The 23,290-nt window shown below is 47.0% G+C and overlaps 1 protein-coding gene across 1 annotated transcript; it reads right to left on the bottom strand.

Annotated features, from left to right (window-relative positions):
- Positions 1 to 638: 638 nt before the first annotated feature.
- pfdn6 (prefoldin subunit 6) lies at positions 639 to 1,018 on the bottom strand. Its single transcript, XM_072556990.1, is given in 2 exon segments — positions 639 to 704; positions 707 to 1,018. Coding segments are annotated over 2 exon segments (378 nt in total).
- Between the last annotated feature and the right edge of the window lie 22,272 nt (positions 1,019 to 23,290).

Below are 23,290 nucleotides of genomic sequence, written 5' to 3'. Positions count from 1 at the left end.
ATGCATCGGCCTTATCTTTTGCCCTGATGTGCTGGACTCCTCCATCGTTGAGGATGGAGATATTTGTGGAGTCTCCTCCTCCAGTGAGCAACTAACTCACTCCCTGGGTTGGGTTGAAGCTGACAACTTAGTCTTCAGGGGATGGGGGACTGAGTGACAACTAACTCAGTCCTGGGGGGGGGTGGGGGAGGTGGGTGGGGGACGCAGCTAACTCACTCCCCAGGGGAACAGTTAACTCACTTTCTGGAGCAGTTAACATATCCTCTAGGGGCAGTTAAGTCCGTGCCGGGTGCAATTACCTCACCCGAGGAGTTGGTTAAATTAGAGGGTAAGTGGATAGCAGGAATTCCTGATGAAGAGCTTTCGCTCAAAACGTCATCTCTGCTGCTCCTCGGATGCTGCCTGACTGGCTGTGCTTTTCCAGCACAAACCATAAAGAGGTTCAAACACAAAACAACAGCAAACTCCTTTCAGGCTCGATACCATTTCTTGTGGGTGAGGGTGGGCGTGGGAGGGGTTACTGCAGTGGGAGAAAACCACCTCCAAAGCCGAGGCTGAAGGATGTAAGAGAGGAGTTAGACCTCTATTGGGGTTGCAAGCAGAGAGCAGTCTGACAGGGAGATGGTGGGAGACTGTGTTTACATTTTAACGGGGTTTTGCCCTTGTGCTCTCTGGAAATCCCATTGTAGCTTTGCGAGTGCTTCTCCCTCTGCTCCTCTGACTTCGTCTCCAGCTCCCCCATTTGTCCCTGGCCTCACTTTATTTCTCTGTTGGCATCATTCAATCACTTGACAACTGTCAGCTTGGCTTCCCGTCGCCCCTGCTTCTTGCCAGAACTGCACCAATCAGTTTGAACGCAGATATTAATCGCTTCCAAGAGACCTGGCCTCCTCTGTAATGCCGTTTTCTTTCTCTGCCACTTGTCCCTCTAGTTTCCAGCATTTTTGCTGAGGTCTTCCTGTAGTGCCTGGTATCTCCCCAGCTCCTGCTGCAGCTCCCTTTGGATTCCATCAGCCATTTCCCAACCTCACCCCATGAGGTACCGACCCTGACTCAATGACCTCTCTCAACTCTTGCCTGCACTCCTATCTTACCTCACACCACTTCCAGGATGACTGACCTGTCGCCAACACCCATTGCATCTGCGCCATCTTTAAAAGACCACCCTCTCCAGAAGGCCGTTGGGCACTCAGACAAGCCCTGCCAGTCTGGAGATGCCCTGCACAGTTCCTGCTATTTACCCTGGACGTGATAGACAGGGGGAAATAGGTGACGTTCAGCTCCTCGTCCAGTTCATAGAATCATAGAATCCCTACAGTGTGGAAATAGGCCCTTCAGCCCAACAAGTCCACACTGACCCTCCAAAGAGTAACCCATCCAGACCCATTCCCCTAATGCACCTAAATGTACACATCCCTGAACACTATGGGCAATTTCACCTGACCTGCACATTTTTGGACTGTGGGATGAAACCGGAGCACCCGGAGGAAAGCCCCGCAGACACGGGGAGAATGTGCAAACTCCACACAGACAGTCACCCAAAGCACACAGGTCCTGGGTGCTTTGAGGCAGCGGTGCTGACCACTGAGCCACTGTGCTGTGCTGTGAAGAAGATTGGGACCCTACCCTTCCTGAGTCACTGATTGACTGTGTCAAAGTCCCTGGATCGGCATCAGAGGCTCCCCATGACACACTGTGTGAGGATGTCCTATTGCCCGAGATTGACTGAGGATTAACCTCCTGGCTTTGTGTCTGCACCAAACATCACTCTTGAGAGCAGCACTGTGAGGCTAATAGCTCAGGCTGAAGGGGCAGGGTGAGGCAGGGATGCTGTGAGCATTCAGTGAGGTTTGGAGTCGCTGAATGCATTGGCAGTGGGTAAAGAGCGTGGCCCAGTCCCCAGGCTGGGTGTGTGTCCCTGAGTACACAGTGTGCTTACTGCAGCATAGTCACCCTGAGAGTTACCAGAGCATCCTGAAGGGCAGCTTCAAGGAACACAAACGTCCTCTAAATGGATCAGAGATGTGACACCTTTCAGATCCCACTGTCCATTCACAGTGTGTGTGTATGTGTGTGTCTGTGTGTGTGTATGTTTGTCTGTGTGTGTGTGTGTGTGTCTGTGTGTGTGTCTGTGTGTGTGTGTGTCTGTGTCTGTGTCTGTGTCTGTGGGTGTGTGTCTGTGTGTGTGTCTGTGTGTGTGTGTCTGTGTGTGTCTGTGTCTGTGTGTGTCTGTGTGTGTGTGTCTGTGTGTGTGTGTGAGTGTGTGTGTGTGTGTGTGTGGTTCAGTCCCTGAGATGTCGGTGCCCAGTTTCCCACATGAAGTTCTCTTGGACTAAAACGTTTGTTGACTTTACCAGGAAACGCATCCTGGTTACCGTGTCACGTTTTCCAAAGTCGAACTTGTTTGGTGAGTTTGGCAAAACAAGAGTCTGGACAGTAATGAGATGAGTTGTGACATTAACAAGGCATGTAACAAGCAATAATAACTGTCAATTGGTAACTCACAGCTACTTGTGAAAAGCAGAAAAGATGCAGCGAGATAACTCTCAGCCCGTCCAGACTTCATATCCAATTCTGTCACATATCTCACCAGAACACACATCCCTCTTGTATCCCTTCGTTAAAAATGATCATACATAGAAACCAGAGCCGAACAGAGGTTGGGTTGGCTGTTACAGACTGAAAGGCAAGTACTTAAAAGCGTTCAGAAAAGATTTACAAGGATTTTGAGCTTTAGGGAGAGGCTGAATAGGCTGGGGCTATTTTCCCGAGAGCGTTGGAGGCTGGGGGGGGGGTGACATTATAGGGGTTTATAAAGTTGTGACAGGCATGAATAGGGGGAATAGTCAAGGTCCTTTCCCTGGGATAGGGGGAGGTAAAGAGAGCATAGGTTTAGGGTGAGATGGGAAAGGCTTAAAAGGGACCTAAGGGGAACTTTTTTCACCCAGAGGGTGGTGCATGGTTTGGAATGAGCTGCCAGAGGAAGTGGTGGAGGCTGGTACAATTCCAACATTTAAAAGGCATCTGGATGGGGACATGAATAGGAAGGGTTTGGAGGGATATGGGCCGGGTGCTGGCAGGTGGGACTAGATGAGGTTAGGATATCTGGTCAGTTTCGGTGCTGTAGATCTCTGTGACTCTGTAACCCTCAGACTCCTATCTGACACTGCCGTTTGTGCTCTCACTGCCAGTCAGGCAGAATTCCAAACCAGGATCCTAAATGTGGGGAGCATATGTGTTAATCACTTTAATGGCATCATTAGATGCAGAGTTAGCTGCTCATTGCTATTTGGCCTTAGTTTCCAAGCTGTTAGTGCCTGGCTTTATACATGAATTGTGTAGATCAGGGTGAGCAATATCTGTGTGCAAGTCTAGCAAGCAGAGAAAGTGATGGAGAGCTGGTCCAGACGAAGGGCCTGTTTCCATACTCGAGGGAATCTAATCTAAAATAAACTCCCTGCACAAACCTCCCCAGACCATACTGGTCTCTGTTACCCCCCATAATTATTTAAACAGTTTCTGCTCTGCTTTCTGAACCCATTCTATGATTTAAAAACCTAATTGGTATCCAACACAGACCCAACGGTCTCTCAGTGCCCTAATAACATGGTCTATGCTAATGCTCCCTGGTGGAGAGATTTTCGGAGTCTTGTGGTCCCATTAACCTCTCCCTCAGGCACTTCCAGGGGTTGACAGGATATTGTGCGTAAAGTACTTACCAGCAGAAATTGACTTAAACCAGGGGAGGGTTCCGAGGGTGAGAGAGAGGATGAGGATGAGCCATTGAGAAGATTGCGTTCTCATGTCTGACACCAATGTGTGAGACTGCAGGCACAGAAACTGAAACACACCGATAACCAGCCTAAGCATCTGGGCGGAAGTTGGCATTTATATATACTGGACATTACGTCCTGGTTCTGCTTATTAACATAATGCTGACATCAATCGTTCTAAAAACTGGAAGTTGCCAAAACAGCGTTGAAAAGTGTGGTGCTGGAAAAACACAGCAGGTCAGGCAGTATCCCAGGAGCAGGAGGATCGACGTTTCGGGCATTAGCCCTTCATCAGGAATATGGAGGGGCTAAGAGGGGGCTGAGAGATAAATGGGAGGGTGGGGGTGGGGTTGGGGGTGAGGTAGCTGGGAATGCGATTGGCAGATGGAGGTGGGGGGGTGATAGTGATAGGTCAGAACGGAGGGTGGAGCGGATTGGTGGGAAGGAAGATGGACAGGTCGGACAGTTCAAAAGGGCGGTGTCGAGTTGGAGGGTTGGGTCTAGGATAAGGTGGGAAGAGGGAAGATGAGGAAACTGGTGAGGGCAACATTGATGCCGTGTGGTTGAAGGGTGGCATAGATTTGGTGCTGGAGGAGGCCCAGGACTTGTGTGTCCCTGGTGGAGTGGGAGGGGGGAGTTGAAGTGAAAATCCAAGCCACCCGATGCCTGGAGGAAGATCGCCTCATCTTCTGCCTTGGGACCCTTCAACCACACGGCATCAACATTGATTTCACCAGTTTCCTCAACTACCCCACCCCCCCACCCTCCACCTCACCCCAGATCCAACTTTCCAACTCGACACCACCCTCTTGAACTGTCCCACCTGTCCATCTACCTTCCCACCAATCCGCTCCACCCTCCCCTCCAACCTATCACCATCACCCACCCCCCATCTCCAACTACTTATCGCATTCCCAGCTACTTCACCCTTACCCCCACCCTCCCATTTATCTCTCAGCCCCACCCCTGCTTTCTCAATGAAGGACTAATGCCCAAAACGTTGCCTCTCCTGCTCCTCGGATGCTGCCTGACCAGCTGTGCTTTTCCAGCGGCCCACTCTTTGACTCTGATCTCCAGTATCTGCAGTCCTCACTTTCTCCTCGTTCACAAAACAGCTCCAAACAACGGGCTCCTGGTGTTGAACAGTGGGAGTGATACGGGATGGTGTTGGTTTTGAGGGAGGTGAAGGATTTTCAGTATTGGGTGTTGTTATCAGGCCTGAGGCTTGTGATGTCAAACTCGGAACAAGGGGATCCCACCCAGGCCCTTGAATCTATGATGTCAGGAGATCAGGACTGATTTCAGTTTACTCAACTGGCTAACCCTTTTTCTGAAACCTTTCGGCACTCCTGCCTAATACACATCGATTCAGTTTGCTTTTCATACTGGCAAATGGTCCCCAGTCTGTCTTAATATTGTCTGTTTATTTAGTTATTGATTTGTGTATTTAAATGGTCCTGTTTTGGTGGTGACTGTATTTTACAGTATTTTCATGAATACAAGTAACAATAAATTGCTGTCTATCCTTCAGTATGATCAGGTTTATCGATCCCCAGTGAAATCAGGTTTATTGATCCTAGTATGATCAGGTTTATCGATCCCCAGTGAAATCAGGTTTATTGATCCCAGTGTGATCAGATTTATCAATCCCCAGTGAAGTCAGGTTTATTGATCCCAGTGTGATCGGATTTATCAATCCCCAGTGAAGTCAGGTTTATTGATCCCAGTGTGATCGGGTTTATCGATCCCCAGTGAAGTCAGGTTTATTGATCCCAGTGTGATCGGGTTTATCGATCCCCAGTGTAATCAGGTTTATTGATCCCAGTCTGATCAGGTTTATCAATCCCCAGTGAAATCAGGTTTATTGATCCCAGTGTGATCAGGTTTATTGATCCCAGTGTGATCAGGTTTATTGATCCCAGTCTGATCAGGTTTATCAATCCCCAGTGAAATCAGGTTTATTGATCCCAGTGTGATCAGGTTTATTGATCCCAGTCTGATCAGGTTTATCAATTCCCAGTGAAATCAGGTTTATCAATCCCCAGTGTGATCAGGTTTATTGATCCCAGTGTGATCAGGTTTATTGATCCCAGTGTGATCAGGTTTATTGATCCCAGTGTGATCAGGTTTATCGATCCCAGTGTGATCAGGTTTATCGATTCCCAGTGTAATCAGGTTTATTGATCCTAGTTTGAGTCGGTTTATTGATCTCTAGTCTGATTGGGTTGATTGATCCAGTTGATCAGGTTAATTGATCCCTGTCTGATCAAAGGTTTCGAGGAGTGAGTTGTATTTTTCCTCCAGAAGATCTGAAGAAGAACTATTTCCTGACATTGGCCCAGAACAGTCCGACTCTCACCCTGACATTGTCCCAGAACAGTCCGACTCTCACCCCGACATTGTCCCAGAACAGTCCGACTCTCACCCCGACATTGTCCTAGAACAGTCCGACTCTCACCCCGACATTGTCCTAGAACAGTCCGACTCTCACCCCGACATTGTCCTAGAACAGTCCGACTCTCACCCTGACATTGTCCCAGAACAGTCCGACTCTCACCCCGACATTGTCCTAGAACAGTCCGACTCTCACCCCGACATTGTCCTAGAACAGTCCGACTCTCACCCCGACATTGTCCCAGAACAGTCCGACTCTCACCCCGACATTGTCCTAGAACAGTCCGACTCTCACCCCGACATTGTCCCAGAACAGTCCGACTCTCACCCCGACATTGTCCCAGAACAGTCCGACTCTCACCCCGACATTGTCCTAGAACAGTCCGACTCTCACCCCGACATTGTCCCAGAACAGTCCGACTCTCACCCCGATATTGTCCCAGAACAGTCCGACTCTCACCCCGACATTGTCCCAGAACAGTCCGACTCTCACCCCGACATTGTCCCAGAACAGTCCGACTCTCACCCCGACATTGTCCCAGAACAGTCCGACTCTCACCCCGACATTGTCCCAGAACAGTCCGACTCTCACCCCGACATTGTCCCAGAACAGTCCGACTCTCACCCCGATATTGTCCCAGAACAGTCCAACCCTCACCCCGACATTGTCCCAGAACAGTCCGACTCTCACCCCGACATTGTCCCAGAACAGTCCGACTCTCACCCCGACATTGTCCCAGAACAGTCCGACTCTCACCCCGACATTGTCCCAGAACAGTCCGACTCTCACCCCGACATTGTCCCAGAACAGTCCGACTCTCACCCCGACATTGTCCCAGAACAGTCCAACCCTCACCCCGACATTGTCCCAGAACAGTCCAACCCTCACCCTGACATTGTCCTAGAACAGTCCGACTCTCACCCTGACATTGGCCCAGAACAGTCCGACTCTCACCCTGACATTGTCCCAGAACAGTCCAACCCTCACCCCGACATTGTCCCAGAACAGTCCGACTCTCACCCCGACATTGTCCCAGAACAGTCCGACTCTCACCCCGACATTGTCCCAGAACAGTCCGACTCTCACCCCGACATTGTCCCAGAACAGTCCGACTCTCACCCCGACATTGTCCCAGAACAGTCCGACTCTCACCCCGACATTGTCCCAGAACAGTCCGACTCTCACCCCGACATTGTCCCAGAACAGTCCGACTCTCACCCCGACATTGTCCCAGAACAGTCCGACTCTCACCCCGACATTGTCCCAGAACAGTCCGACCCTCACCCCGACATTGTCCCAGAACAGTCCGACTCTCACCCCGACATTGTCCCAGAACAGTCCGACTCTCACCCCGACATTGTCCCAGAACAGTCCGACTCTCACCCCGACATTGTCCCAGAACAGTCCAACCCTCACCCCGACATTGTCCCAGAACAGTCCAACCCTCACCCCGACATTGTCCCAGAACAGTCCAACCCTCACCCTGACATTGTCCTAGAACAGTCCGACTCTCACCCTGACATTGGCCCAGAACAGTCCGACTCTCACCCTGACATTGTCCTAGAACAGTCCGACTCTCACCCTGACATTGGCCCAGAACAGTCCGACTCTCACCCTGACATTGGCCCAGAGTGCAGCGTTTCTGTCTGTGTTAACTTAGACAGCTCTTTATGAAGCAATGGGTTTTGGACAAAGGTTGTGTACATACATATTTGTATTTTGTTCCTGGGGAACATGTTGGTGAGGAAGGGGAGATTCCAGATCCTGAATCCATAAAAATGGGCTGCATTTGCTTAGCACCAGGAAAGCTGAAAATGTTCAGCAGGATGGCAGTATCCATGGAGAGAGAAACAACTTTAACAATCCACACTGTCTACATTTAAGCGTGGGGCAAATTCCTCGGGCATATTGAGCAAAGCAGGGAGTCTGGTCTGTCAGGCTTAAGCATCGAATGTGCAGGATAATTTCCAAGTTCCCATTTGAAAAGTTAACAGCCACAAAGGGTCTATTCTTTTAACAAATTGGCAAAGATTTCTGAAATAATTACAAGGACGCAGATTGCCAAGTCATCTTTTATTTATACCCGCATATGAGAAGGCTCTCTCAATCTCCCGATTATATCTTTCAGAGAGGGCTCCCTGTTAGTTAAATCATAGAATCAGGAACCACGACAGTGTGGAAACAGGCCTTTCAGCCCAACAGGTCCACACCGACCCTCTGAAGAGTATCCCACCCAGACCCATTCCCCTCCCCTATTATTCTACATTTACCCCTGACTAATGCACCCAACCTACACATCCCTGAACACTATGGGCAATGTAGCGTGGCCAGTCCACCTAACCTGCACATCTGTGGGAGGAAACCCATGCATTCAGAGAATAAGCAAACTCCACATAGCCACTTACCTGAGGCTGGAATCGAACCCAGGTCCCTGGTGCTATGAGGCAGCAGTGCTAACCACTGAGCCACCGTCCTGTCCTATTGGCTCAGCCTAACAGCCCCAATCATGGATCTCAGAGTCAATAAGATCCAATTGGGCCTCATTCCAATCATAGCAATATCTTTATTTGTTCAGAGGTGATCAGTGAATAGTCATTGTCACCTCAGAAAGGTGTGTGTGCGTGTGTGTGTGTGTGTGCGCATGTGTGTGTGTGTGTGTGTGTGTGTGTGTGTGTTTGTATGTCATTGGGCTCTTGGAGCCAATACCTATCTATAGAATTATGTTCAGCACAGGCTGAGTGCCCTTTCTGGTAAGAGTCTCAGCAATCAATTTTCTGTTTGTGACTATACACAATTTGACTTTAGAATCTCTGTCCTTGCTTATGGAGTTTGCACATTCTCTCCTGGGTATGTGCAGGTTTCCTCCCACAATCCAAAGATGTGCAGGCTAGGTGGATTGGCCATGTTAATTTTTCCATAGTATCCAGGGATGTGCAGGTTACATGGGGTAGCCTTGGGAAATGCAGGGTTATAGGAATTGGAATGGGGGGGGGGGGGGGATGGGGCTCTGGGGCAGTGGGTTTGGGTGGGATGCTCTTCAGGGGGTTGGTTTGGACTTGATGGGCTGAATGGACTGCTTCCACACTGTAGGGATTCTATGATTTTATCTGAGCTGCACTTCCCCCAAGTAACTGTTGAGGAGTGCCATCAATTATGATAGGATGTGGTCAATATGTATTGCCCATCTCTAATGATTAGATTAGATTAGATTAGATTACTTACAGTGTGGAAACAGGCCCTTCGGCCCAACAAGTCCACACCGCCCCGCCGAAGCGCAACCCACCCATACCCCTACATCTACCCCTTACCTAACACTATGGGCAATTTAGCATGGCCAATTCACCCTAACCTGCACATCTTTGGACTGTGGGAGGAAACCGGAGCACCCGGAGGAAACCCACGCAGACACGGGGAGAATGTGCAAACTCCACACAGACAGTCGCCTAAGGTGGGAATTGAACCCAGGTCTCTGGCGCTGGGAGGCAGCAGTGCCAACCACTGTGCCACCGTGCTACCCACAATGGTCCTGGTGGACATGGCAGGGTGCTGCTGCAGTCTCAGATTTTCACATCTCCAAAACAAAGACAGACGGTGTTGGAGGAACTGAGCAGGTCTGGCAACATTTGTGCAGAGAGAAACAGAGTTACTGTTTTCAGACTCTTCTTCAGAGTGTCCTCCTGGGACCGTTTGAGTGGTTCCCTCGGCCACTGCGGAGGTCAGAATCTGTCACGTTATGGTGGGTCTGGAGTCACGTGCGGCTGGAAGTTTCCCAGTGCCAACAATGGTGAGTGATGCCTGGCACAGACAGGGCATCGTCTACAAATCCAATAAACCCCCATGTCAGTGCTGTAGAAATGGCTATGAGCTGGTCTGCCAATCAGCGGCTCAGTGCCACGTCGGCTGCTTGCTGGATCGAGACTGGGAGCTGGAGCAGGCAGGATCTGGCCTCATTGTGAGGCCTTGACATAGGTCTACAGGTCACCTCGGCCCTGTACTTACCTGATTGAATAGACAGAAGTCAGGATACAAAAGTGCAGGTGCAGATTGTGTGCAATGAGACTGAATGTTCAAGTCCATGAGTTTAGTAATTGGAGAGCTTATAAGATTTAATCTTTTAGATCTTGTCAGGTTTACATTGAATACGTGATTGATTGTTACAGTAAATTATAACGTCTTTCAGCATTAGTCAGTAATTAACAAAGTCTCAAAGCTGTTGCAAGGGAATTAATTAGGAAACTAGTTAGGATCTGGTTCCCTAGCCAGCAGGGGTTGATGCATCTCACTGGAATCTGAGCTGGTATAAATACAGACAAGCGCGCAAAGTAAGTCCCATAAAGGATGGCAGCTCAAAACAACACGAGTTAAAGTATTTAAAGTGGGGAATTTGCAAAGTGAGGGAGGGAGGAGATGGTGTTCTGAGCCTTTTCCAAAGCGAGAATGGGTCAAGAGAGGCAGCCAGAGACGACCATGTCAGAGAGCTGAAGGCCTGAGGCATTAATTTGGAGTGGATGTAGGTAAATCGTGACTTTTAACTTGGCTTTCCTCTCTAAACTGAGACAGTTGATTAAACTAGTATTGCGGATATGTGAGTATTAAATTAAGTTAAAACTTAATTAGTTAAACTCCACAATATAATAATGGATAATGATTGACGATGTTTCTTAACTTGCAAGCTAATTAGTTCAGTGTAAATAAATTAAAGATGGCAGAGCAGGTGATGTGTTGTAACTGTAGCTTGTGGGAACTGCTGGATGCCAATGTGATGCTGAACTGAAGCTGGAATCACTCAGAGCCCAGGACTAAATCTGAGATCATCCAAAAACTGGGACTGTGTTCAGAACCATTCAGAGCCTGGGACTGAATCCAGATTCACCAAGACACAGGGATTGAGTCCCGAATCACCTGGAGTCTGAAATTGTGCCTGGAGTTACCCAGAGACTGGGACAGAGTCTGGAATCATCCAAAGATTGGGACAATCTAGAATCATTCAGATACTGGAATGATCCAGAATTGCCTGGAGAGTTGAATTGAATATGGAATCACCTGAAAAGTGGGACAGAGTCCAGAATCACTCCGAGAGCCTGTGGCTTTAGGCTGCCCTGGGACATTTCATTGAGTGACTGTGATTGGATGGGAACATTACAAATCCCATAGTGAGGAGTGGGTCATCAGTGTAGGAATTCCTTCCTCTCATCCCAACAACTGAGACTAAAAGCTGTCCAACCAATCAGCAGCTCATTGCCACATCAGCTCCTCGGGGAACTGAGTGAGTGAGCTGGTACGGCCAGGATTTAACCTCGATGTGAGGCCTCCCCACAGGCCTGCGGGTCACCGTCATCCTGTGCTTTTCCGACTGAATGGATAGAAGAGGCAGTGAGAGGTTCCTAGAGGAGCCGAGTCAGGGAAACGGCACCGAGTTCCCTGTCCCTGCTCCTGCCTGTGTCAGACATGTCCCACTGCCCACACACAGTGGACCGAGCCATCTAACTGTGACCGCACTCTCACACTCCTCTGATCTTTCTCCAGAGAAACCCTCTGGATGTGTTCCCTCAGGGATTGTACCAGATGCTCCTCCACCTTCCCACCGGCTTCTGGAGTCTCCTGATTTGTGCGCATCTGTTTACAAAACTGAATCTATCATGGACCCATCAGCTAGAACTCAGTCCCAAGACTAACAGCTGGAGCTGGAGTAAACCTTATAGTAGGGTGCAACAACGGCCATGTATTACCGATGTCAATAGTCTATAAGGCTATAACTGGGCTGTAAATACTGCAATTTATATTCCACATCATTGTTGAAAGGATTGTTTGCTCTTTGAATCACTGTCAGAGTGCAGGATTAACTGTTTAAACCAACTCCTGGGGCAGATGGCTTTGTTTGAATAGGGAACACCACACACTTTATGCAGCCAGAAAAAATACAGTGAAGGGTCTGCAACATTCCCCTAAACAGACGGTATTGTGAAGATTCTGGAACATTCCACAGTGAGACAGTACAAATTACACTAATCATCGATATAGATATACAACCGAGTTACCTTTGTCTTCTTTCCCACTGCAGGCTTGAGCTCTGATGCACCCACAGTCCCACAGATGGGAGGGGGTGGCAACAACGCTAGAGGGACGTCCTCTAGGCATTCAGGGCCAGCTGCACCAATACTCATCCAGCGATTGGAGGCAGCAGGCTTTTCAAGATGGCGTACCGAGAAGGAGACATCTTGGAGGGAGGGTGCAAGAATACGATTCTTGGCAAGATAGTAGCAACAGCTTGGTCTGGCATTGGAGCCAGGGGCTCCTGGTTGCAGTCGGCCCAGAGCCAGGGATCCCTGGTTGCAGTAGGCCCAGAGCCAGGGGCTCCTGGTTGCAGTAGGCCCAGAGCCAGGGGCTCCTGGTTGCAGTAGACCCAGAGCCAGGGGCTCCTGGTTGCAGTAGGCCCAGAGCCAGGGGCTCCTGGTTGCAGTCAGCCCAGAGCCAGGGACCCCTGGTTGCAGTTGGCCCAGAGTGAGGACTGCTAGCATCATTAAGGCAGCAGCAGAGCCAGGGCCCTCCAGGTTGCAGGCTGAGTGTGTTTTCACACAGGATCAATATTGACAATGTTGGCAGCAAGGTGGCCCCAGCAACCAAGAGGTGGCACCTAAAGAGAGGTGACTCCTACATTGCTGGGTCTGACGGTAGAGGAGGTGATAACAGCGCAGGTGTCATTGGTGAACCAGCTCAGGATTCTCTTTCAATTATATCTTTTATCCTTTTTATTCTTAAATGATTCAAAAGGGCTCTGGATTATTCACCATAAAATGCAAGTGATAATAAATAAATCATTTATCGTTTCATAGAATCCCTACAGCAGGCTTTTCAGCCCATCAAATCCACACCGATGAGCATCCAACCCAACACCCCCACCGATCCCTGTCACCCTACATTTCCCATGGCCAATCCACCTGAACTGTACATCTTTGGGGTGTGGGAGAAACCAAAGCACCACACAGACACAGGGAAAATGTACACACTCCAACAGACAGTCGCCCGAGGGTGGAATCGATCTCAGGCCCCTGGAGCTGTGATATTTCTCTTGACCTTTCCTGACCCCTGTGCAAGAAAGGAACAGGAGTAGACCATTCAGCCCCTCCAGCCTGTTCAGCCATTTAATGAGATCAAGGCTGATCTCTAGCCTCACTCCATTTACCTGCCTTTGGCCCATATCCCTGAATAGTTTTGCTTAACAAATAAATCTACCTCACGTTTAAAATTAACTGATCCAGCATCCACTGTCATTTGTGGAAGACAGTTTCAAGCATCTCCAACTCTTTGTGTGTGGAAGTGCTTCCTAACATCTCTCGGAAACAGTCTGGCCCGAATTCTCAGACTATGCCCATAGTTCTAGAATCCACAACCACTGAGAATAGTTTATCTTCATCTCCCCTACCTTTTCCTAGAGTGTCATACAGTCAGACCATTGAGTCCTGGCTATACCTTTGTAAATTTCTTCTGCACTCTTTCCAGTTTAATGATATCCTTCCTACAGCACAGTGACCAAAACTGAATACAATACTCCAATTGTGGCCTCACCAACATCCTGTACAACTGAAACATAACTTCCCAACTTCTATACTCAATGCCCTGACTGATGAAGGCCAGTGTGTCAAAAGTCTTCTTCACTCCCCTGTCTACCTGTGACTCCACTTTCAGAGATCTGTGAACCTGAACACCAAGATCCCTCTGTTCCACTATAGTCCTTAAGGCCCTAACACTCACAATGAAACTCCTGCCTTGATTTGACTTTCCAAAATGTAAGACCTCACACTTATCCATACTAAATTCCATTTGCCATTTCTCAGCCCACACACCCAGCTGATCAAAGTCCATTGCAATTAACCTTCCCCACTGGCCACAATAAGGCCTATTTTAGTGTCATCTGCAAACTTTATAATCATGCCTTGTACATTCTCATCCAAATGATTGACATAGATAACACACAATAATGGGACCAACAACGACCCATGAGACACTTGTGATGATACTGCTTCTTTAACAAGGTAATGTGGTCTCTGTTTTTTTTTCAGGAGATTGTAAAGACACAGGTTCCAAAATGTCTGGGTTGATCTACTTGAGGAAGCTTTTAAGTTTAAAAAAACACACTGGTACAATGAAAGCAGAGAGGCCAGTTCTCCCACCTCAGCTTTCCTCAGGTTCGGGTTTGGGTTTGGGTTTGGTTTGGGTTTGGGTTTGGGTTTGGGATTTAGTTTGGTTTTGGTTTGGGTTTGGTTTGGGTTTGGGTTTGGGTTTGGGATTTAGTTTGGTTTTGGTTTGGGTTTGGTTTGGGTTTGGGTTTCGGTTTGGGTTTGGGTTTAGGTTTGGGATTGAGTTTGGGTTTGGGATTGGGATTGGGTTTGGGTTTGGGTTTGGGTTTGGGTTTGGGTTTGGTTTGGGATTGGGTTTGGGTTTGGGTTTGGGTTTGGGTTTGGGTTTGGGTTTGTGTTTGGTTTGGGTTTGGGTTTAGTTTGGGTTTGGGTTTGGGATTGGGTTTGGGTTTGGGTTTGGGTTTAGTTTGGGTTTGGTTTGGGTTTGGGTTTAGTTTTGGTTTGGGTTTGGGTTTAGTTTGGGTTTGGGTTTGGGTTTGGGTTTGGGTTTAGTTTGGGTTTGGGTTTGGGTTTGGGTTTGGGTTTGGATTTGGGTTTGGTTTGGGATTGGGTTTGGTTTGGGATTGGGTTTGGGTTTGGGTTTGGGTTTGGGTTTGGGTTTGGGTGTGGATTTGGTTTGGGTTTGGGTTGGGTTTTTGCGGTCTGGCTGTTCAGAGCAAACAGCCAGTCAGTTTGTTTGAGGCTGCAGGTCAAAGAAACAGCTCCATGGAAGAAATGTTTTGTTCTGTATCTCTCAGCCATCTCTGTCTCTGATATCTCTCCTGTAAGACCTTGTGTTTGATTTTGCCTTTATTGCCAAGGGGTGTTTGTGGGGATTGTTGCAGGAATTTGGAACAGCATCATTAAACTGGGATAATCTGTTGGGTTTTCTGATAGGTTAAGTTATTCTATATTCAGTTGTCTATTGTTTGTGTTTCATTTGGTAATGTGGCAAATAAATTCTGTTTTGTTTAAAACTAAGTGGTTGGGCCAGCTGCATCAGTACTGGAATATCCACTATACACCTGCTTAAAACAACTAGCAACTAGTCTGGCCTGTTTGGAGGCTCTTTGCAAGATTTGTTCTCTCATTCCAAATTGGGATTTAGGGTTGTTGGACTCGAAGGCAGCGAGTGGTAGGTGTTAGCATTGTTTGTTCTGGGTGTTGATTTCAGTTGGTTTAAATAGTGCTTAAACAGCTCTTTCAGTCATCAAGAGTTTTCTGGGGGTGGAAGAAGTGTCCTTGGGGGTTTTACAAAATGTGAGTGAGGCCAAGCTGTGGGAATTAGCAGACAAGCTGGGGTTGGGAGCTGCCTCCTTCTGTGAGGAAAGGGGAGATAATTACAGCAATAGCTCAACATTTTAAATTTGCTGGAAACGCCATCGGAATTTTTAGAGATGGCACAAGTTCAGTTGAAAGTGAAGCAGCTTGAGTCAGACATGAAAGACAAGGAAAGGGCAACATACATGAAACCTTTTGAATTACGATTAAAAACAGAGGAAAGAGTAAAACAATGAATCACTTTAGCAGAACACAAAGAAAAATAGAGAGTGGAAAGGAAGAAAGAGAGAATTGGAGCTTCAGAAATTGGCACTTAGACAGGAAAGTCAGATTAAAAGGCTGGGGATGACAACTAGTAAGGATGAGCAAACCCATGGTAGCCAATGTCCTGGTGAGAAACGGTTTCAATATATTGAAGCATGGCCTAAATTTGATGAGAAGGACGTAAAAGCCTTTTACATCTAATTTGAAAAGGTGGCTAAACAAATGCAGTGGTCAGTGACCAGATGGGTTTTGTTGAACCCAACAAAGCTTGTAGGTAGGGCTAGTGAGGTATCAGAGGAGGGATCTGGGACATATGAGGAGGTGAGGAAAGCCATCTTAACCACATATGAGCTTGTACCAGAAGCCAACAGACGACATTTCATGGGTCTAAGGGGAGGCTCTGGTCAAATCTACATTGAGTTTGAAAGGATCAAAATTTTGATCAGTGGATAAGAGCATTAAAAATAGAGCAAACCTATGATGCTCTTAGACAGTTATTTTAGAAGAATTGAAAAATTCACTTCCTGAAGTAGTGAGAACTGATGTGGAAGAGCAGAGAGTTAAAACAGCAAGATTAGCAGCTGAAGGGGCTGATGATTATGACTTGGTTCATAAATCAAAGTTATCCATGAGAGATAGAAATTGAGGAAAAGAGAAATCCTCACAAAGAAAGGGAAAGGTAGATCTCGGTGAAGATCATAAGGATAAGTTACCACAGGGTCAAAAGGAAACCCTTCGAAGGGGAAGGAGAAGTTAAAAAGCTCTGTTGTTTTCACTGCAATAAAGTAGGCCGCATGAAATCAGTGTTGGTAGGTTAGGAAAAACACTGGGAAGCCAGATGTAGGAAAACAGGATAAGCCAATGACTTTTGTTGGAGTTGTAATGGAAAGCACAGTGGAAGGTAGAAAGCTGCACCAGAATGTACAAGCTGGTTAGAAGTTGGTTAACGAGTAAGTGCCAGATCTTCTTAAACCATATACCTGCAAAGGTAAGGTTTACTCAAGTAGGCCACGAGCAGCAGGTAAAGCAGTTGCAACGTTGAGAGCTACAGATCGTCTCAAGATTTGATGTTGAACGATGAGGAAATATGTACCTCTGAAGAACTATTGCCAGAAAAGGTGCTAGCAATGGGAATTCACGGGGAAACACTTATGTAATATGAGGTTAGAGTGTCCAGTAAAGAGTGGAGAGGTCGTGGTCGGTGTACTGGACAAACTCTCAGCTCCAGCAATACAATGTGTCCCTGCTAATGATACAGCTGATTCACAGGTAGGAATGCTGCCTACTGTAGTTGAAAAACCAGTGGAAACTCAGGCAACTGCAGAACACATATCCTGGAATTTTTCCTGAGGTCACAAAGTCACCAGTTGAAACAGGAGAGATCAAAGAAAGTTGAAATGGAATTAGCAGAGGCCCTGTGTGACCAGATGGTGGAGACAAACCAGGAGCAGATAGATGGCAATGAGGACATCTTTAGTTCAGGTAAATGAACTGAGTTACAGCAGAAAGATGAAAATTTAAAACAATTGTATCAAATGGCATACACAGAAAAAGAATCCCAACTTATCCCTGAATGCTATTATTTTAAAAACAATGTGTTCATGAGGAAATGGAGACCATCACATATTCAGGCAGATGAGAAATAGGCAGAGGTTCATCAAGTCGTATTGCCAGTAGGTCATAGAAAGGTGGTGCTGTGGGTAGCACATGAACTCTCAGTAGGGGGTCATTTAGGGGTAAGAAAACTGAAGCTAAAATACAAAAATATTTTACTGGCCTGGACTGGACAAGGATGTAGTTGAATTTTGCCAGATCTGTCATACACATCAGGCAATTGGAAAATCACAGGCAGTAATAAAACCTGCACATTTAATACCTATTCCTACATTTGAGGAATGTTTTACAAGAGTCTTAATTGATTGCATAAAACAAAGAGCTGGAATCAGTATTGTTAACAATAATGGATGTGTCCATTAGATTTCCAGAGGCCATTCCATTGCACAATATCACAGCTAGAAGGATTGTAGAGCAGTTACGTAAATGTCTCACTAGATATGGACTACCCATAGAGATACAATCCAATCAAGGGTCAAACTTCCCATCAAAATTATTCCAGGAAGTTATGGACAGCTTAGGAATAAAACAGTTCACATCCACTGCTTACCAACCAGAATCACAGAGAGTGCTAGAAAGGTAGTATCAGACATTAAAGATCATGTTGAAGGCTTATAGTCAAGACTATCCAGATGATTGGGAAAAGGAAATTTCATTTGTACTTTTTAGAATCTGAGATGCACCAAATGAATTGACCAAATTCAGTCCACTTGAATTATTTTTTGGGCATGCAGTGAGAGGACCGTTAAATTTGATTCAGGAGAAATTGGTAAGAGATAATTCAGACACCACATGTTTGGACTATGTGTCAAATTTCCAGGAATGATTAAATGGGGGGGGTGGTGATGGAGTTGGATACACAACATTCAAAAGTATCACAGCATACAATGAAACAAGAAGCAGACAAGGAATCAAAGACTTACGATTTTGCTATCGGGGATGAAGTGTTAGTGTTAGGTGAACCTTTAAAAGCAACGTTTAATGGACCTTATTAAGTCAAATGGAGGTTGAGTGAGGCGAATTATTTGATAAGGACTCCAGACAAAAATAAATCTCACAGAGTGTGCCGTGTGAATATGTTTAAAAGGTATTTTGACAGGGAAGGAAAGCCAAAGGAGCCTGTGTCATTGGTTACAGCACAGACGGAAGGTCCAAGTTCAGAGGACTCTGGTTTAGACATTCCTCAAATTAAATTGGGCAATGAAAAAGTTGCCAGAAAGTATGATAAATTACTGAGTTACCTTCCAGAGGAGAATTGAAATGACCTGCAACAATTATTACTATTGCATGGGGAGATATCACTAATCACAGGTGAGGTGCTGGAAGACTGGAGGTTGGCTAATGTGGTGCCACTCTTTAAGAAGGGTGGTAAAGACAAGCCAGGGAATGATAGACCGGTGAGCCTGACCTCGGTGGTGGGCAAGTTGTTGGAGGGAATCCTGAGGGACAGGATGTACATGTAATTGGAAACACTGAAAATGTGTTGCTGGAAAAGCGCAGCAGGTCAGGCAGCATCCAAGGAGCAGGAGAATCGACGTTTTGGGCATGAGCCCTTCTTCAGGAATGAGGAAAGTGTGTCCAGCAGGCTAAGATAAAAGGTAGGGAGGAGGGACTTGGGGGAGGGGCATTGGGAATGTGATAGGTGGAAGGAGGTCAAGGTGAGGGTGATAGGCCGGAGTGGGGGTGGGGGCGGAGAGGTCAGGAAGAAGATTGCAGGTTAGGAAGGCGGTGCTGAGTCTGAGGGTTGGGACTGAGACAAGGTAAGGGGGAGGGAAAATGAGGAAACTGGAGAAATCTGAGTTCATCCCTTGTGGTTGGAGGGTTCCTAGGCGGAAGATGAGGCGCTCTTCCTCCAACCGTCGTGTTTCCATGGTCTGGCGATGGAGGAGTCCAAGGACTTGCATGTCCTTGGTGGAGTGGGAGGGGGAGTTGAAGTGTTGAGCCACGGGGTGGTTGGGTTGGTTGGTCCGGGTGTCCCAGAGGTGTTCTCTGAAACATTCCGCAAGTAGGCGGCCTGTCTCCCCAATATAGAGGAGGCCACATCGGGTGCAGCAGATGCAGTAAATGATGTGTGTGGAGGGGCAGGTGAATTTGTGGCGGATATGGAAGTGTCCCTTGGGGTCTTGGAGGGAAGTAAGGGGTGAGGACTGATCTTTCATCCTCAGTTGCAGGTCCTTGGACTCCTCCATCGCCAGACCATAGCAACACGACGGTTTGAGGAAGAGCGCCTCATCTTCCGCCGAGGAACCCTCCAACCACAAGGGATGAACTCAGATTTCTCCAGTTTCCTCATTTCCCCCTCCCCCACCTTGTCTCAGTCCCAACCCTTGAACTCAGCACCGCCTTCCTAACCTGCAATCTTCTTCCTGACCTCTCCGCCCCCACCCCCACTCCGGCCTATCACCCTCACCTTGACCTCCTTCCACCTATCACATTCCCAACACCCCTCCCCCAAGTCCCTTCTCCCTACCTTTTATCTTAGCCTGCTGGACACACTTTCCTCATTCCTGAAGAATGGCTCATGCCCGAAACGTCGATTCTCCTACTCTTTGGATGCTGCCTGACCTGCTGCGCTTTTCTAGCAACACATTTTCAGCTCTGATCTGCAGTCCTCACTTTCTCCTCATGTATTTGGAAAGGCAAGGACTGATTAGGGATAGTCAACATGGCTTTGTGTGTGGGAAATCATGTTCCACAAACTTGATTGAGTTTTTTGAAGAAGTAACAAAGAGGATTGATGAGGGAAGAGTGGTAGATGTGATCTATATGGACTTCAGTAAGGCGTTCGACAAGGTTCCCCATGGGAGACTGATTAGCAAGGTTAGATCTCATGGAATACAGGGAGAACTAGCCATTTGGATACAGAACTGACTCAAAGGTAGAAGACAGAGGGTGGTGGTGGAGGGGTGTTTTTCAGACTGGAGGCCTGTGACCAGTGGAGTGCCACAAGGATTGGTGCTGGGTCCTCTACTTTTTGACATTTACATAAATGATTTGGGTGCGAGCATAAGAGGTACAATTAGTAAGTTTGCAGATGACACCAAAATTGGAGGTGTAGTGGAGAGCAAAGAGGGTTACCTCAGATTACAACTGGATCTGGACCAGATGGGCCAATGGGCTGAGAAGTGGCAGATGGAGTTTAATTCAGATAAATGCGAGGTGCTGCATTTTGGGAAAGCAAATCTTAGCAGGACTTATACACTTAATGGTAAAGTCCTAGGGAGTGTTACTGAACAAAGAGACCTTGGAGTGCAGGTTCATAGCTCCTTGAAATGGAGTTGCAGGTAGATAGGATAGTGAAGAAGGTGTTTGGTATGCTTTCCTTTATTGGTCAGAGTATTGAGTACAGGAGTTGGGAGGTCACGTTGCGGCTGTACAAGACATTGGTTAGGCCACTGTTGGAATATTGTGTGCAATTCTGGTCTCCTTCCTATCGGAAAGATGTTGTGAAACTTGAAAGGGTTCAGAAAAGATTTACAAGGATATTGCCAGGGTTGGAGGATTTGAGCTACAGGGAGAGGCTGAACAGGCTGGGGCTGTTTTCCCTGGAGCGTCAGAGGCTGAGGGGTGACCTTATAGAGGCTTACAAAATTATGAGTGGCATGGATAGGATAAATAGGCAAAGTCTTTTCCCTGAGGTCAGGGAGTCCAGAACTAGAGGGGCATAGGTTTAGGGTGAGAGGGGAAAGATATAAAAGAGACCTAAGGGGCAACTTTTTCACACAGCGGGTGGTACGGGTATGGAATGAGCTGCCAGAGGAAGTGGTGGAGGCTGGTACAATTGCAACATTTAAGAGGCATCTGGATGGGTATATGAATAGGAAGGGTTTGGAGGGATATGGGCCGGGTGCTGGCAGGTGGGACTAGATTGGGTTGGGATATCTGGTCGGCATGGACGGGTTGGACCGAAGGGTCTGTTTCCATGTTGTATATCTCTATGACTCTATATGGGGAAATAAACTGGGAAGTACCAATCTAATTATGAGAGTAACATCCTTATAAACATGACATGGCACAGGTCCAAAGGGAACGCATGCTCCAAGACAATATCATGGAAGTGAGTTATAGGGACTGGAGCTCACCCATAGTAATGGTGCTAAAACCAACTGGGGGTTATGTGTGGGCTATGGCAAAGTCAGTGCAGTTACAAAGGCTGATACATATCCCATTACATGGTTGGAAGACTTTGTTGAAAAGGTGGGACAAGCAACTTATATTTCCAAGTTGGACTTGCTCAGCGAATACTGGCAGGTACTTTTGTCTGAAAGAGTGAAGGCAATTTCGGCTTTTGTAATGCCGAATGGGCTGTATCAATTTACAGTAATGCCATTTGGTATCAAACATGCACATTTCAGAGACTAACCAATAAGGTCATTGCTGGATTACCCTACTGTGATGTTTTTTATTGATGACCTGGTGATCTTTCGTCACACACGGAAGGAACATTTACAGTATTTATCAGAACTGTTCAATCGACTTCGGAAGGCAGGCTTGGTGGTAAACCTGGCTAAAAATGAATTTGCCAAAGCCCAAGTCACCTTCCTGGGCCATGTTTTTGGACAAGGACAAATGGCCCCATCAACAAAAGAGCGGTATTATGGTTCTTGGGATTGAGTGGATTTTATCAAAACCTCATACCAAATGTTAGCAGAGTGGCTGCTCCATCACTGAATTGCTAAAGAAAGGCAAGAGGTTTCAGTGGACAACTGACTGTCAGAAAGCATTTGACAGCCTGAAAGCTGTGTCAACCACTGCCCCGGTATTAGCCACACCTAATTATGCAAAACCATTCAAGCTGGCTGTTGATGTGAGTGATGTGGGTGTTGCTGCTGTGCTCTTACAGGAAGATGATGAGAAAATACAAAGACCTACCAGGTATTTCTCCAGGAACTTAAACACTCATCAGCAGCGATATTCAGCTGTTTTGAGAAGGAGACATTGCGCTTGGTGTTGGCAATACAACATTTCAATGTTTATGCTGCCAGTAACGTATCTGAGACAGTCATATACACTGACCATAACTCATTGAAGTTTAAGGGTGGAGAAATTTAAGGAGAGAAATGCCAGTTAGGTTAGGTGGGCCTTGTTATTACAGCCATTCAATGTGGAAATTATCCGTGTGGCAGGACAAGAAAACATAATTGCCCATGTATTATTGAGACCTGAATGAGAAACAGAGGCATTTGGTGGCAGCTACAACAGTCTGAAACAGAATGCAGTAGTGCATGTTTGCATGATTATTGTCAATGTACTGTGTATGGCTGTTATAGTGTCCTGACAATTTAAGATTAAGGGGTTTTAAGGGAGGGGAGGTGTGATGATACTGCTTCTTTAACAAGGTCATGTTATCAGCCAGGGCCCCTGCAATTTCTTCTCTAGCTTTTTGCAGAGTTCTTGGATATATCTGGTCAGGATTAGAAGATTTTTCCACCTTCATACATTCTAATATGTCCAACACTTCTTCAACTGTGATATGGACGGTCCCCAAGATATCACCACTAACTTCCCCAAGTTCCCAAGTCTTCATGCCTTTCTCCACTGTAAACACAGAGGAGGAATATTCATTGAGGACCTCACCCATCTCTTGGGGTTCGACACATATATGTCCACTATGGCCCATGATGGGTCCAATTGTCTCTCTAGTTGTTCATTTCCCTTTAATATACTTAAAGAACCTCTTTGGATTCACCCTAATCTTCTCAGCCAAGGCTATCTCATGTCCCCTTTTTGCCCTCCTGATGTCCTTCTTCAGCAAACTCCTGTATCCCCTCTATACCTCCAGGGATTCCCTTGATCCTACTTGCCTGTACATGAGACATACCTCCTATTTTCTGGTCAATGCCTCA

The sequence above is a fragment of the Chiloscyllium punctatum genome, chromosome 37 (genome assembly GCF_047496795.1).
Source record: "Chiloscyllium punctatum isolate Juve2018m chromosome 37, sChiPun1.3, whole genome shotgun sequence".
Taxonomy (NCBI): domain Eukaryota; kingdom Metazoa; phylum Chordata; class Chondrichthyes; order Orectolobiformes; family Hemiscylliidae; genus Chiloscyllium; species Chiloscyllium punctatum.
The sequence above is the reverse complement of the archived record's forward strand: the minus strand, read 5'-3'. Positions and strand labels throughout refer to the sequence as shown.